Source organism: Hippocampus comes, unplaced genomic scaffold, assembly GCF_001891065.2.
Source record: "Hippocampus comes isolate QL1 unplaced genomic scaffold, H_comes_QL1_v1.1 scaffold121, whole genome shotgun sequence".
Lineage (NCBI taxonomy): Eukaryota > Metazoa > Chordata > Actinopteri > Syngnathiformes > Syngnathidae > Hippocampus > Hippocampus comes.
In genome coordinates this window covers 593,700-610,369 of record NW_017805986.1, presented here as the reverse complement: position 1 = coordinate 610,369, position 16,670 = coordinate 593,700, and the positions used below count along the sequence as shown (strand labels likewise).

The following is a 16,670-nucleotide window of genomic DNA, read 5'->3' as shown; positions in this document are numbered from 1 at the left end:
GGCATTTGTACATCAGGCATGTCTTGCTGGCTTTCCATTAAAGTGCGGCGGAATAATTAATACAAGTCTGGGAGAGATTCCTCTTGCCAGAGGCGGAATGCTGGCCTCTCGCCTGAACCAACAGTGGGACAAAAACAGAGCTGACTGCAGGCCAGAATGAGCCTCCAGATGGAGCTAAAACAGGGTGGACGTGGGACAAAAGGAGCCAGGAAGCTCGAGGATTGTGGAAGAGTGGAAATGTTTGAGAAAGCAGTGGAAAGAGTGCATCGCAAAAACTGTCTTGAGTCTTGCTGAGCACAGCTAATATGTTGCGCGTTTGTCCGGATCACTCACCGCTCTCGCTCTTCTCGATGACGTCCACCACCTCACCCGCTTGGAGGCTGATTTCCGCAGGCTCCTGCTTCTCGTAACTGGCCACCACCACATACTGTTCCAGGACCATAGGGTCCGAGGCGTCCAGACCTGGAGTTGACGGGAAGAAACAGGCTGTCAGCCAGCTGCCAGCCATAGGTCCCCTGGAGCGACCGCTGGGCACCCGTTGTGCCATAGGCCACTTTGTCACTTGAGCTCAGCCAATCACAATATTCACAGGGCTCAGTGCATCTTCCTGAGAGTCTAGCCATAGAGGTGCATCCCCCTCCAGCCCAACATGAGGGGCAGCGGAGATGCTGAAAGTCTAGACGGAGATCATCATCCCGAAAACGGGAACGCTCAGGCGGAAAAAAGTTGAGAATCCATTGTGTGTCGCAGAAACCGCCTCATCCACAGTGTCCAACAATGCTGAAACCGGGTCAGGAGACGCAGGTACAAACATGAACATAGTTGGAAGGAGAGCCCCGATCGGATGCCGCGCGAGTCATAGAAGTGTTTAAGGACCGGGACAGTTGAGAGAAGGAGAAAGAAATGGCTTCCCTCGGAAAATAAACCATCTGCTAAAAAGCCTCCTTCTCCTCAGTCGGGGTTGGAACTTGGAGGAAGAGTTGGGGGGGTGCGAGGGGGGGTTGTGTACGCCAATCATAAGAGTCGGCACCAGAAGCCTTAAATAGAACCAGATGAAGGGGCTGGAACAGCACTCAGAGGGATGGCCCTCTGTCTCCATGAAACACTAGACCTCGGCCTACGGCGTGCAACGCAGCCAATGGAAATGTTCCTTTCTCTACCTCGCCGGGTTAACCATGTCAACACCGGCGGTGACTTAGTTTGGGCTTGTTTTCATAACTTGAGCACATTCATCTCTTCGCCGGCACCAGGTTCACTCTGAGTATCAGAATGCCCACTTGTGAGGCAGACCGCAGATGGGTTTTATTTGCGAGGATGCGGCGGAAATGTGAGCCACGACCGCTGCCCACGGCGGGCTGCGCATGCGCTAGGAAACGAAGGCTTCATTGTGAAAAGTCTTGCAGATAGGTGTAGTGGAATGAAATGATGCGGAGGTGAACAAGAGTCAAATGCCGCAATCACCTCAATCCATAAACAAATGCTTCTGCTGAGTGCATTTTAATGTGGTCGCCTTACAAGGATGCCAGGGTGCATTGACTTGAATGGGCTTTTAAAAATTTGTTTACACAGCAACAAAAGACCTACTCATAAGAGGGAGAGAAATACTGCAAGATTGGGACCAGCATCACATATACACGGAGATAGTCTTCAGTAGGCAACCGTTATTCCTGGAAGAGGATAAAAAATATATGCCTGTGAGTAAAAGTCAGTTCATATTGTCTGTCTACTTGTGTTTGGCCACCGTTTGTGTTCAAATATCTAACGATGCCCTTTTGTATTTTTTGTCAACATTAAACTAAGCGGACTTTCCCAAGGCAAGCTATGTGGTTGGTTTAAATACACAACCTGTCATTTTCTTTGCTGTACTTTTTTTTTGTGTGTGTAGGGGGAGGTGGGGGCAGTAAACTTCAACTGGGAGTAGTATCAAACAACTTAAAGACTGTTTTTGAAGAATTCTTTACCATCTGCTAAACTGCTGCATATCTCAGTCATATCAATACAGTGTTCTCCTGCGATCCGCGCAGGACAGGGCCCAAGTCCTGTTGAAACGAATAAAAAAACTGCTCCAAAGGTTTTTGACAAAGCCTCTATTTTGTTTGAAATGAAGCTCTGCAACTACCTGAACATAGTTCCTTGATACCACGATGCCACAAGATGGCGGTAAAGCACAATTATTTTTTTTGTATGAATGAAACTCTTCAATTCAGTCCAACAGAGTTCTATGGCACCCAAATGCCACGCGATGATGCCAAACCTGCCAATACTTCGATTGTTTTGGCCTCGGCACCAAACGTTTTTCCAAGTCAGTTTCCCGAAAAATTTTCAGGGGAACTGGGCAGCAAATGAAGCATTTCTTTTTCAAGCGTGACAAAGTGTTCCTGGAAAGAGGAAGCCTGTTTCAGCATGAGGATGAAAAATAGAAACATATCAATCCAAATGAGGCTTAGCGGTAGAAGACAGGTTGGATTTAACTGCCATTTTTACCAAAGAAATCACCCGGCAACAAGAGTGCTGAAACACACCGGAGAGTAATACTTCACTCTGGAGGGTTTTTTTTCCTTCCCCAGATTACAAATTGACATATAACCTAATCATTTCTGAAGGTCAAGTCAACACTATCCGTCTTTCAAATCCTAGCGGAGAGTCTGACGCGGGATTACTGCGGTATCACAAATGTCATGTTGTATTGTGTCGGACTTCTGCCGAAAACCACACTACTGGAGACAGAAACACGACTTCCATTTGAGGTATTGTCTCCAACTCTTCCAAGTATAATACAGCAGTGGTTATCATTCAGTGGATGCGAGTAAAAGCATCCATTTTGCTAGCAGTCCAGAAGTGTTTTTACAATTCACCGATGACTTATTACGGCGGCTCAATGAGGACGCCAACGTCACAATGCTTTTCACGGCTCGTAAAACGGAACGCATTCATGCACGTGTTGGCTTTCCTGTGTAATGACTCACTTAAAATGCAGTCGGTTCACATATATAGTTGTGCGCATTTGTCCATAATAAAATGACAGCTGTTGAATATTTTTAGAATCGATTATTGTACCATTTTACTCATATTTGTTACATTTTTCTCGACTCATCGAGTAATCCGATAAAAATGGGTTTCATGGTATTAAGCAGTAAAAAGTGCATATGAGGTAGAGGTATTATTATTATTATTATTATTATTGTCTACATGGGGTCACCATTCTCATGTTCCACACGGTATTATTTGTGACTTTGAGTGTGTATGGCTTTAAAAGGTGTGGCGGGGCCTAGCCTGGTGAGTGATGTGGGCGTCAGGAAATGAAAGTAAAAAGTTCTTGTCTTTTTATTACTTCTCAACCTTTCATGGTGAGACCAATACTAGCCAATCAGACACTGTCGAGACAGTCGTGACCGCGGGAAATGTCAATTATTTGCTCATGCTCACCGGTGCCGACAAAGGCTAATGGAGAGAGACACGGGCTCTCGCACGGGAAATTATTTCTTGGTTAATTAACTCGGGTTAGCAACAAAAGTTTGGAAATTGACCTCTCTATTTCATGACAAGGGATGTAAAAGTGGCGTTCGAGGTGCGGACGACTGCATATGGACAGCTGGACGTGGCTGCAACCACGGGCTACGACGTGACTGTCCCCATTGGGTCATTAGGCAACTTGATCACTTCTCTTGTGTTTTAATTGATTGTACATTGCAAAAAACAATAAATAAAAAAATAAGACGAACCGGTAACATTTCGTTTTTGGCAAGACTCCATCATGTGTGCGTTAGTGAGATGGGGCCGTTTCTTTGGTCAGAAATGTTGGGGCAGGATGGTTGGTTGGAATGAAGTGAGGCTACATTGGGATCTTGCTAGCACGCATTAGGTGAAATACATTTGAGGGAAGTCATTATTTAAGTACCGTTACTTATTGCTAAAATGAGCCCAAAAAAATCACCCAACAACAATTGCGTGTTAAATATACATGCTCTGTGAGTATTCTTTTAGTAGGCCTAGAAAAGAAAAGTATTTACTTCTTGGCTTGCATCAGATGGCTCGATTAACCGCTCGCTGTGTTTATGCCTCACTCGTTCCGCATGCTTCCTGCGCTCCACCCTCGCACTCCCAGACGACCAAACGCTATCCAACCCTGTGCATGCTCACCCACGATCAACGCCGCAAAAAGACTGCTAAAAACTGCAATAATTACTCGCAGTACTTCATCAACGGAGCAACTTTTCTTTGCAAGGAGCCAAATTTGGCAAAGCCTTTGTTTGGCTCATCAGCAGCAGATTAGCAAAGGTCGCCGCACTGCTGTTCGGTGTAGCGCAGATGTACTCATGTCACGGCATCACTATGTGGCCCTCGGTGGGGGAAAAGGTCAGACCCGCCGAGCACTGACATTTTCCAAGAACAATTCTTTAGTTAAGACAAAGTTCACAAGATTGTAAATCGAGAGATTTGTTTCGTTCAATTAATCTGTAATTCGGTCGTGTAACCTTTGATTTAAAAAAAAAAACAAAAAAAAACTCAATAGGAAGAAAACATTTACTGTTTCTCAATAAAACCAGTTGTACTAGAAGTCTCTATGGAGCTACTTATATCACTTAGCGGCAATGGACGGGGGCGGCGGGGTGGAGGAACAATACATTAACACCACTTTGTCAATAGCCCCTTTTGTAAAAGCCAGACTGTTTCCTGCCGTTTTCCAAGTATTGTTTGTATAAAGGGCGCCTAACAAGCAATGAAAGGATGAAGTCGACCTGCTATTTCCGCTTTTACAGTAATCCCCAGCAAAATATGCAGTCGAAACTCCTCAATAAGCCGCAGTAATATTTGTTGTGTTTTTTTGCGGGGGAGCCAACAACTGTTTTTCATGGAAAATGCATATGTGATGTTTTGCAAGATTTAGTGGGTTTTAATTTTTTTTAATGCACTTCAGTGGGCATCAACTATACACGGGTATTTGCTATTCGTGTACTGCCCCAGGACCTATCTACCATGAATAGTGGGAGTGCAATGTATTCGTAGTTTGACAGTCGACATGTGTTGCTCCACGTTTCGTGGTCAAATATATGTTGCCTTAAGGCTTATAACACCGTAACACCGATTACCATTTGTGAGCCTGCCTATGGTGTTTTGCATTGTTTGTTAGCATTTGTTTGATACGCTGCCCACCATTGATTCAGAGGGTGTAGAACGGCCAGCTCACTTAGCCGAATTACATATTAAACATTTAGGCTTCCTTTTTGATGCAACAGAGTACAGTAAATTTAAATGGGAGGCATCGTTTATGCCTCAAGTTGCATGCGCACTGAACTTGAACCTGCTTTGACCCCTACAGTGGGTCGTTCTTGTTCTGTGAATCTCATCATTGTGTATGAAAAAGTTTTAAAAAAGGGGGTGGGGGGTCTGTTTAAATGCACACTGCTCAATGGCTTTTCATTGAGAAAGAAACTGGCGAAACACTGCACTGTTGTCCTACCAGATTTGCCCTTAACGATTTCCTGCGCCAATTTCGAGTCATATCCATCTGCAAACACAAAACACCTCCTGACCGGCCCAACAGAGCGCCCGTGCATCAGTTAACCCTTTTGCCCCCGCCCGAAACATGGCACAAACACACATGTGTACACACATAAACACTGACAGAAGCATATCTACACACAACCACACACACACACACACACACACACACACACACACAGGCCACATAGCCCCCCAGGGGCCTGCAGCTCAAATAAAGACAGCAAGGCTGCGCACATAAACACACTCCCTTAGGTTCAGGCGCAACAGTGAAATGGTTTCCACTTGCCACGTAAACCTCCTCTCCATCTGCTTTTCACATGCACTACACCCCCCGAGCCCTGCGCCGCTTTTTCTTCTCATACTCATTTTGTGCTGTCTTCTGACTTCTCACTTTCTTAATACGCACCAAATGTGTCAAATGCTCCGAAAATATCGGAAACCGCTGATGCGGGATAATGTTCACAAAAGTGGCAAGGAAAACAGTGGGTGTTTGTGAAAAAAATCTCACCTTTTCATTATATTCATTCATTCATCCGAACCGCTTTATCTTCACAACGGTCACGGGGCGTGTTGGAGCCTATCCCAACTGTCTTTGGGCAGTAGGCAGGGGACACCCTGAACCGGTTGCCAGCCAATCGCAGGGCACACAGAGACAAACAACCATCCGCGCTCACACTCATGCCTAGGGACATTTTTGAGTGTTCAAAAAGCCTGCCATGCATGTTTTTTTTTTTTTTTTGGAATGTGGGAGGAAACCGGAGTACCCAGAGAAAACCCACGCAAGCCCGGGAGAACATGCAAACTGCACACACTAAGGCCGGAGCCGCAATCAAACCCACGACCTCTGCACTGTGAGGTCGACGCGCTAACCACTCGACCACCGGACCGCCCCTTTTCATTACAGTGTATCTAAAATGGACTATAAATTGGATTACTTTTTAATTTGCAGGTATCAGAGGATTTTGAGAAAAAAAATGAAAATAAAAATGCAATGTAGAGAGTAAAACCTCAAAGGTTGACACAATGGTCCCCGTTTTGAAAGAACAGAATAAGAAAAATCTATAGAATTGATTCCTGGTGGATTATGTGATCATGGCGTTAATTTAGTTTGAGCACGGCTGACATAAAATCTTTCAACTGAAACCGAGACGTAGAATTGTAATCTTTTTTTTTTTTTTTTTTTTTTTAAAGGGGGAGGGGGGGGGGTTTGTTTTGGCCACTTTTGCTGCCTTTGTAAAAGTGGAGAAAGAAAAAAAAAAAAAAAAAAAATTAAAAAATTTTTTAAAAAAACAACTATGGCCTGCAGATGGTAGCATGGGGGTGTTTTTGTGATTTGAGATCACTGTGTAGCAAAGGAATTTGGAACCACGTGAACATGTTCGCTAGCTCCCTTTGCTAGACGCCATAGACAGGCTAACAACTAATAGTATTGCAGTTGACGAAGGAATTGTGAATTCAGAAGTCCCATTGCATTTCTTTGTCGCTCGCTATGGCGGTTGTGCGATTATGCGAGAAAAGTACCACGGTGCCATTTTGCAGCACTTTTTCTCTCTCATCTCAGAGGGCTCGATTGTGCGTTAACTGCAGATGTTTAGAATTCTCACGCTTGCCAGGTATGCGCGCACACACACACACACACACACACACACACACACACACACACACACACACACACACACGCGCGCGCACACACATACACGCACACACATGCACACACACACACTCGTCCGCAACCTCCCAACCGCTCGCATTCTTAGCAAAGTCTAGCGGGATACTGGCACCGTGTAATTATGGAAACCGTAAAAGATGCTAGCTCCAGCACAAAATTTCACCGCAGTCTGGTAGAGGAGCGAGGTCAACCGTTTCATCTGCGCTAACCGCCAATGTCCAGCGGAGATTTACAGATCAGTAAACGCATAAACACGTGGAGATCTTAGAAGCGGCAAAGCTCATTATACGCTAATTAGGACTAGATGATGAACTTTCCAGGGGCTGCCGCTTTGCTTAGAGTGAATGTAGGTTACTTTACACACACAAACACACACACGCGCACACACACGCGCGCACACACACACACACACACACACACACACACCCACACACAGTGCATTAATGTTTCCATTTTGCAATGGCGCTGGAATTCCTTGTTGCGCAAAGCATAATGCAATGGAACATATGATAAATTTAGGTTAGGAGAGTTGGGTTTTTTTTTCCTTTTTGGTGGCAAATCTGGTTAAGCGGCGCAAATGTGCACGACTGCAAAAAGAAACGTCATTTAGCAAAGCGTGTGTCGGTATTGCTGGGCGACACGCACACACTTGTTACAACAAACGGACACAAATACACTCGCGCAGCTGCTAGCCGAAGGCTTTTGCATACTTTCATTGCTGCCTCCTACGCCCGTATCCCTATGGTCAGCTGAGTCACTCACACGTTCTTCCCTTGCACTCTCCTTTCTCTCTCTCACGCGCACACGCACACGCACACGCACACACACACACACACACACACACACACACACACACACACACACCTCTCCACTGTCAGCCTTGGCAGAAAAAATATCGAGGCACAAACAGGTGGTCTATCCAGCGCCCACCCATCGTTAGCTTATTGCGGGTCAGTCGGTTAAAAAAAGGGAATCACTTAAGCAAGATACATTGAAGCCTAAACTAGTCACAGATCACAATTAACAAATTCACTCTCCCACATTTTTGTTCCAGTGAAAACCTATCCTCACCTATGGGCTGTAAAAGGTTTTGTGCTCTTATTGGAATGGATGGTGTAAAATCTCGGGCTGGTAGGAAAGTAGTAAATAAACCTCTGGGTTTTTTTCTTTTCTTTTTTTTTGTTTTATTGCTGTTGCTTTATTTCCTTACATTTTTTCTGCATAGTATAACTGGAAGTGTCAAACTGGAAAAATATAACGGTGGAAGTTTTCTTTTAGTACAGCTGTGCTGGTACCCGTAAATAACTTCCAATACTTAAAGTTACGCATTTTTTTGTTTGTTTGTTTGTTTTTTGCAAAAAAGATAAGTAGTAATTGGTGTCAATAAAGTATGTTGAAGTGATACATCTCGACGACGGGACTAAGATCTTTTTGTATGTGGGGGTGGAGTCAAGTTCAGTCTGGGATGTTCGCAGAATTGAAGGAGAGTGTATTTTGTGTGTACATGTTTGTGCTTTTAAGAGCTGTGCTTATTGTTTTTTGCTGTTCTCTAGGGGGGAAAAGTAAACAGCTAAAAAGTGCAAATAATGAACCACAATCTCGGGGAATATTGTTTTAGGATTGTCGTTTTTGGTAAATTTACAGTTTGAATGATTTATATAGAAGGCTATAAACGTTTTTTTCATCAATTTCACATGTCTAGTATTCAGAGAAGAGCTCAACTGTGGCCCCCCAAAATACCACGGTGAATAAATGATATCATAACATTTATAAGAGCCGTAAACTGTGAAATCCGAGACGATTGACTACACTGGTTGAATTTCTAAAAACAGATCCTTACCCGATTTGCGTCTGCCAGAGCCCCCGCAATCCCTGGGAAAAAAGCAACACAAGAGAGGCAAGGTCATTTTCAGGCTGGAGCTCTCAAAGTAACACCAAGCATTGACACAGCTTGATTAATCCAGTATGTGAACACGGTTCAATCTATTTGTGGGACCCTCCCAACGTGGTTGGCACAAGCACAGTGGACCAAACCCTCACTGGGAATGCATGTAGAACTTATCATCGCGATATCAAAGGGGCTGGGGCGACCACAGAGTGCGTGGAGGGTCTCAACAGTCAACAAGGTGTCAAGAATCATATTATGAAAGGCTACGTCATTTCGAAGTTGAACAGGTCAACGGAATATATTTCAGAATGCTTTCAAAAGATTCATTCAAAGAAATAAAGTCAACGTTTCCAGGGTCGACGCGTTGCCATCGTAAAGCCTTTGTCAACGTTTAAAGTAACATTTTGCCATCGTAGCAGCCACACCACACACACAAGTGTTTGAAGGTTACTATTCTCATACACTTGGAATTTCTGTGTAAAACATGTTATTCATAACCAAAAATGTTTAACCACTAAAGACATGTTAGATGTTAAAAATATAAAACATTACCTCTGATGGGAAGCAACGCGTAAAGGAGCTAGCTAGTTAGAGGCTAGCACTAGCAGCTAACATTAGCCTCCTGAAGTCTTGTTATGTTTTTGTGAGACTGTTAAGGTAAATTTTTCTCATTCAGCTCAATTACTCAACTAACATTATACCTGCCGTACAAATATTTAGCGCAGTAATAGTAGCCACTAATAAAAACCATAACAGAGGAGAGCATATGCTTGTGACCATTGCCATCCACTTCACTATCCGTGTAAGCTGCCTATGTTACTCCAAGTTCAAGGAATTGCAGAATTGCAGAGTGAATTCATGTGACTTCATTAAAGTACACTTATATATTTTGAAAGAGTCTGTCTCAAAATGGGTTGTAGCGTGACACGCAATGGGTTAGCATGGTGGCGTGCAGAGACACTGTCGACTGACGCTAATGTGAGCTGACACCTGGCGCTCTGCAATGGCACTGACGCTGTGGCCAGTTATGGATATTAGGGCATGTTTGGAGAGAGCTTCTCCAACATTTGCATTCAAGTCTGTTTCATTTATATATTTATATATTAAATAAAATATTTGCTTAACCCTTACATACGGTTCATTTACCCTTCACAACTAGTATGCTCTGGGTCAATTTTGACCAGGGCCAATAATATCCTCAAAATAACTGCTTTTAAATTATGAATTACAGATCTTTTCAAAATAGCCCGTCTGACATTGGGAAATGAATAATTTGTCCTTCATCAAAACTAAAGTGTATTTGCTACATTGCAGGTACTTGTTATTCAAGTGCACATTGTGAGTGTCTGTGTCAATGCACCGTCTGACCACTGTATGACTTTTGTCCCTCATGTTTATTTTTACCACGCAACCTGCAAAGTAGTAACCAAAATATTTTTTTCCTTTATATTTATTTTAAAGCCACATGCATATACAGTACAGTAACATCGAAATATATGCATGTGAGATGCAGGTAGTATTATGTCTGTCCACCTGGGGTCGCTACCCTCACAATCTACACCATGAGATCATGTAACGTTGAATATGAGTGTGGCGAAATGTTAGACACTCTGGTCTTCAGTGATGTTATCAGTTGAGGCCATCGAAAGGCTGTTTAAGAATGTGCTTGTGTTGACTGTATTCCGTCACGATTACTTCAGTAAAGCCATTGAAATTACACCAGTGGGTGTGTCTACTCAGGGATTCAAATTTGTTCTAACTAGCTGTGGGAGGCTATATTGTAGTCCCATCGAAAATCGGTGATTCAGTGAAGCCGCAAAAAGTGAACCACGATAAAGCGCGGTACGACTATATTTTCATTGTGTATTTTGGGTCGCTTCAGGAAATGTCAGGCAATTTCAAGGTGTAAGAATGACATGTAGGGTATTTTATTTTGTTGTGAAATATCAAAACATGTTATATTTCAACTGAACAGTACGGAAGGGGTTAGCTTTCAATACAAAACATAATGAACAGATTTAAGACCGAGAGGGGGTGTTGGAAATTATCTTGGTTCGATAGGAGCAACACTTAATGTTTGAGTTACATCCAAACACGAACTGGATTCACGTGTTAGTTAAGATAAAGTCACTCTTGGCCGACTCCCGCTCTGGTTCTGGCCACGTGGACTAATCCCCGGAGAGATATTCCAAATGACGAGCATTAGATAATGGCCCAGTCCAGCTTCATTAAAAAGAATTCTTGAATATTAGGACAGGACCACAGCAAAATATTGAATTGGCTTGTGGGATAGAAATGTTTCCATTGGCTTGCTGGAGAGATGAGAATTGGAAATGACGCATGAGAGGTGAAAACATGAAATGATGGACGTAGAGTAGATGACCTCTGAAGCAAGCAAGTGATCTCTAGCACAGAGCGGGGAGGATATTCTTCCCAAGAGGAGGACAAAAAAATGCAAACTCTGGCTCTCCGCACGTCGTTGCAATCAACACTTGGATTTCGTAAGCGTGCCAAATCATTGGCCATGTGGAGATTACACATAAAAAAAGTTTTAGCTCAAAGCACCATTGATTAGTCTCAGGTTGAGGTTGTTTGGAGGATCAGTCAATCAACTGTTGTTTCAACTTGTAGTGCAAATCAACAAGTCTGTCAACTAGCTATCATCTTTATGGCGGGAGGAGTGTAATAGGATTAAAATGCACAAGGGTTATCTCAGTTTTTGCTGGCATGTGATTTTACAGCAGAAAGTCATTAAACTCTGAAACTTGCTGTTTGTTTAGTCAGGTAGGGAGGTAGCTGGCTAGCTAGCTAGCTAACTAGGTAGCTAGGTAGATCTAATGGTCGGTAGGTAGTTAGCTAGGTAGTTCGCTAGCTAGCTAGCAAGCAAGGTAGATGGGTCGGTCGGTAGGTAGGTAGGTAGGTAGGTAGGTAAGTCTGTTGGTTGTAGTTGATAGAAAGGTAGGTGTCCAACAGGAGGTATCTGACTGACTTGTGTTCATGATTGCGGTTGGAGCTAAGAACACATTGCACAAAAGGAAGCTTTCAAGATTTTGGCTACCACGTAAGTGGCTGAATAGGCGCACCGTTCAGTACCCACATCCATTATTAAATCATTCATCCGGCACTTGTATTAGGAAAACTAATCGAGCCCGTGCGTCATGTTTGGTGGGCCTACTAGAAATGGAATGCGTGGAATATCACTGCTGTGCGCCATGTATACATTGCACAGACATCGAGGTAGACCCGGGATTAACCTCAACTTGAGGGACTGGCAGCTCGGGCCTCGACCGCTCAACATCACAGAGCAGGAAGTCATTATAATAGGGCAAGTTGATTGTTTAAAAGTCCCAGACAAATGCACAAACAAAGACAGCGGCACTGCGAACTTGGTGGGGGGGAATGATGTCTGTTTGACCAAACAGCAACCACTAATAACCTCCCATGTGGCGCAAGTTGAATGTAAAGGGAAACATGAGTCTGTAAAAAGGAGATACTTTGGTGAACTCCAATCAAAAACTGTACAAGAAATGCAGAGAAAGGTTAGTGGTGGGATTTGTGTAGTGTTCTGCGGTGAAATCTACAGCACGTCTCAGTAGGCTTGAGGTCACTAAGACATCTGCAGTCCAACCTGTTGCATTGCAACCACATTATTCTTCCCAGAGGATAAAGAATGTACAGCGAACCATGTGGGCAATTATAATAACCGTATATTCTGTTATATAATGTATGAATATATCCCTTACTTAAAAGGTTATAACACTGACACATGCTGTTTGTTATGTTATTTCATCGGTTTTGTATTTTGTGCATTAGGCTAAACAGACTCATCTGAAGCAAAGCTAAAGTCTTTTTTGAACGCGTTTTATAAAAATAAAAATAGCATCCAATAATATTGTGCGTTGTGAAGACAGATCCCACTGACATAATTGAATAAAATGTGTGACTTGGCCACCTGGAGGTATTATAATACAGACATATAGAGACACATGAAGATGGTTACTCCTTAGTAAGCCGCAATATTGCTCAGTCCTGTTGTTTCCATCCTAAACTCAAATAGAGATACAAATTTGCCAATACCTCACCTCTAGCTTTAAATCATTTGGGATCGGATTAAAATCCCATGACCCAGTATGAAACATCAACGAACAGGTGGGTGGTGAACACCCTCTTGCCCTCACACATTCAGGAAATGCAATCAGACTTCATTAGGATCACTGCAGAATACAGGAAAGGCACTCCACAAGTTGCATGAACAAAATCAATCAGCTTGATTTAAATTGTGGCAAAAAGCTTATTGAGATGAACTGCTGGTATTTTAAATACTCAGTGGGCAGTGGTCTTCTCATATATGCATGCTGACTACATAGAATCCACGCTGGGGTCTCATATGCTCAAATCGGAGGGTCCAGATGTAAAGTGCAACCAGGCAGCCCTCACACATACGAGCTGAAAGTCATTGCAAACTCCAACTGCGATGAGAAGATTATTAGCGCCACTGAGTAGGCAAATGGTGTTTGAAATGGAGATACAGTATGCATGCGTTTAGCGGAATTATGCATACTTCCATCAGAGCTGGAGCGAGTCCCGGAGTGTCTGGATGGATGTGCGCATGGTTCCTAAAATTATTCGGAAAGCTAAAATGCAGAGGGGAAAGAATCATCTCCATGGGGATTGAGGGAGTGTAATTTACTAGCAGTCATTAAATGTAGCGCAAAGCAGTCACGACTACAGGATAGCCAAGGAAGTATGATTGTCGGTGAGAAGCATAACATAGATTACGGTATTATAGGCTAAAATGTCAACAACAAATTTTAAGGGCGCATAAATAACTGCCATTTTGAGGAAATGTATTCTTACAGTATGTGGCTGATCCGATTCAATGTTAAAATGGCAATTTCATATTTCAAAATGACTGTGTATCATTGTAACTATCATTGTCATTCGTGGTAGAAGTGATGTTGGTAGTAGTAGTTGTAGTAGTAGTTGCAGTGGTGTTAGAACACAGGAGTAGCAGAGGTGGTGGTAGGATTTCTGTGCTCATGCAGAGAAATAATCACACAGAGCTCAGGCTTGCTATTTGGCTCCCCCTATTGACATCTTAACCACACAGCATTTCATAATTTTTGGGACCAGTGTTTGCCACTAGATGGCAGGAGATGATGACTTTTTTCCTAGACCCGCTTCAATGACACGGCACATCTCGTTAACTCAAGCCAACAATGTCAGTCAAAACTAAAAATATTAAATTTCTAATGAAAGAAGGTTTGATACTACTATTTCATTGGATCCAACAATATTATATAGATCAGATGCAGCATAGATATAATAGTTGTTTTAAAGCAAATGGTGAGTAAAGGCCTCATAAAACTTTTCTCCTCAGTCCTCAGCATTTGGGTGGCATGACTTTTGAGACCCCCCCATGTTTAAACCCTGCTGGACTGTTTCCCGGCTCTTACTTTGAAGTGGGATTAACACGAATGAGACTTCGGTCCGCTGGACACGGAACGATGACTCAAGAGGTTTTTCGCCTGGAGTGGGCCGGGCCGCTGTAGCATCAACATTCATGGTCTGGGGAGTTTAAATTCACGCCTGTGGACTACCTAAACAAAGCTCAAATACTGTATGCATAAATATAAGGATAAGAATACCACTTCAAATAAGGGTGTCCAAACTTTTGCCTGTAAAAAGAATAATAAAAGATTTTGGGGGCCAATTTGACCTTTTCAGCATGCTAAAACCAATCCGCCAAGCAATTGTATATTGCTTTTTAAAAATATATTATAGTAAACATTTTTTTTTAAAGATAGTTAAGACAGCAATAAATTTTGGGGATTTTGAAGTGGCTCTAAGAAGAACAATCTGTAGTAACCTGAAAATCTTTAAAACAGCGTTTACATGAGGATAATTCACGTGATGTGTTTAAAAATCAGACGTTGACACGGAGCAGAAAGTGGCGAAAACCCATTTTTATTTCCGAACCGAATTCCCATTATCCACTGGGGTGTTATGAAGAGACATTTTGTTACTTTTTTTTTTTTGCCCTGGATAAATATTCCATACATGTAGTCTACATTCTAGATGCATATGTTGATGCTTTGTGAGCCTCTCCGCTGAATATAATAATTTACATAACATGGGTTCATGGGTGTGTACGTGCTAGATGCATGTGTTGATGCTTTATGATCCTCTCTATTGAGGTGCTTTTCCACCATCTTATCTATACACAATTACAAACCCATTTTAGGAGGAATTAATGATTTGTGGATTTTCAGGGTTCACTGTGGGCCGGTATGAATTGAACCGCAGTCCACAAAAGGCCCCCAGGTCATACTTTAGACACCACAAACTTGACAAATTGGGATCTAGCACCAATTCAGCAGCGCGACTTCACAGTGAGCATGACAAATGATGACACTGTGCCAAGATGTGAACTTTGCCACGTTTCCATGACACTGCTGATCCTAAGTGCGTTTGTTCTGGGATCGGATGTCCCCCTGCCAGACGCTACATTTCATTAAAGGCCGTCTCACTCATCTGAATCCAACACACACATTACAACGAGAGCTCATGAGTCAGTGTATGGATCGCGCACAGTGATAGTTACTCACTCAGTGGGAGGGTTGAGGTCCTCTGACTTGGTCTCAAAGAACTTCAGAACCTCCTCGCTTTGGGAAATGTGGGTGGGGAGCTTCATCAGAGCCTGCGGGAGGGAGAGAGAAAGCTTCTGTTTGGCACATATTGAACAATCAAAGGTCGCACGTATTCTGAAGTAGGTTTGACAAGCAATGAGTAAGAGTCAGTCAGATGAGAAGACCAGGTGGAGGGTGTGGAGGGGAAGGAAGAAGGGTTCTTAGCCCACAGTCAAGCCCGCAGGGATGATATTGAATAACAATCGGCTGTCTCAGCCAGCTGCTCTGGAGCCATAAACAAAACCTTATCGAAACCATATTTAAAAGGGCATCTTGAGAAGGGCCCGTCTGTGATATTGACGTAACTTCATTAGGGCAGGACACTTAGGGAGCCAGAACACTGCCATTAGGTCAAAAACAAAACAAAAAAAGAAGGAAAGAAAATTGAATGGGAAAACCAGGACGGTGAAACTGGAAAAATGCTGACTGGGAAAATATGAGATGTAGTGTCATTGTATAAGGTGGTCTTGAAGGGGAAATCCGAAGAGTGAAACTGAAAACCACATTTTATGATAGGTGAGGCTTTTTTTAAACTACATTTTATTTTCACAGTGGGATCTTGTTTTGGTGCCTTTAATTATATACTTACAATGCCAAAAATGTCATTTCTGTGTCCAAACCACAGAGACGTCAGCCCATGAATGGAGTCAGTATGATGTAGTGCACAAATCTGAACAATTTTATGTATTCCAGATATTATTGTATCCTAAATTACCCCTTTACCGAACACTATCCACCATTATTAGACCCATTTGGGAAGGCGCATTACTGCCACCTGTAGGACTGGAGTGGGACAGTACTTAACGGTTTAGCTCCCTCTCCGGAGTCCAACAGCAGTGGTGTCTGTGTCAAGAAAAGTCGTGAGCGTATTTTGCTGGATCTCATTAAGATTGTGCCTTTTTGGCCACTGTAGTTTTCT

General features: G+C 43.0%; 1 protein-coding gene across 5 annotated transcripts in view; it reads right to left on the bottom strand.

Moving 5' to 3' along the window:
* The window catches only part of LOC109528775 (SH3 and PX domain-containing protein 2A-like), a 47,555-nt gene that overhangs the window by 20,058 nt on the left and 10,827 nt on the right, over window positions 1-16,670 (bottom strand). For 4 of the 5 annotated variants that reach the window (XM_019891732.1, XM_019891735.1, XM_019891730.1 and 1 more), the window contains exons 5-7: window positions 15,671-15,762; window positions 9,015-9,046; window positions 334-462 (exon numbers count right to left, since the gene is read on the bottom strand). In XM_019891732.1, coding sequence (XP_019747291.1) covers window positions 334-462; window positions 9,015-9,046; window positions 15,671-15,762 — 253 coding nt within the window. Of the gene's footprint in view, window positions 1-333; window positions 463-9,014; window positions 9,047-15,670; window positions 15,763-16,670 lie in introns of those variants that run through there. The other variant, XM_019891734.1, reaches the window with a different exon arrangement.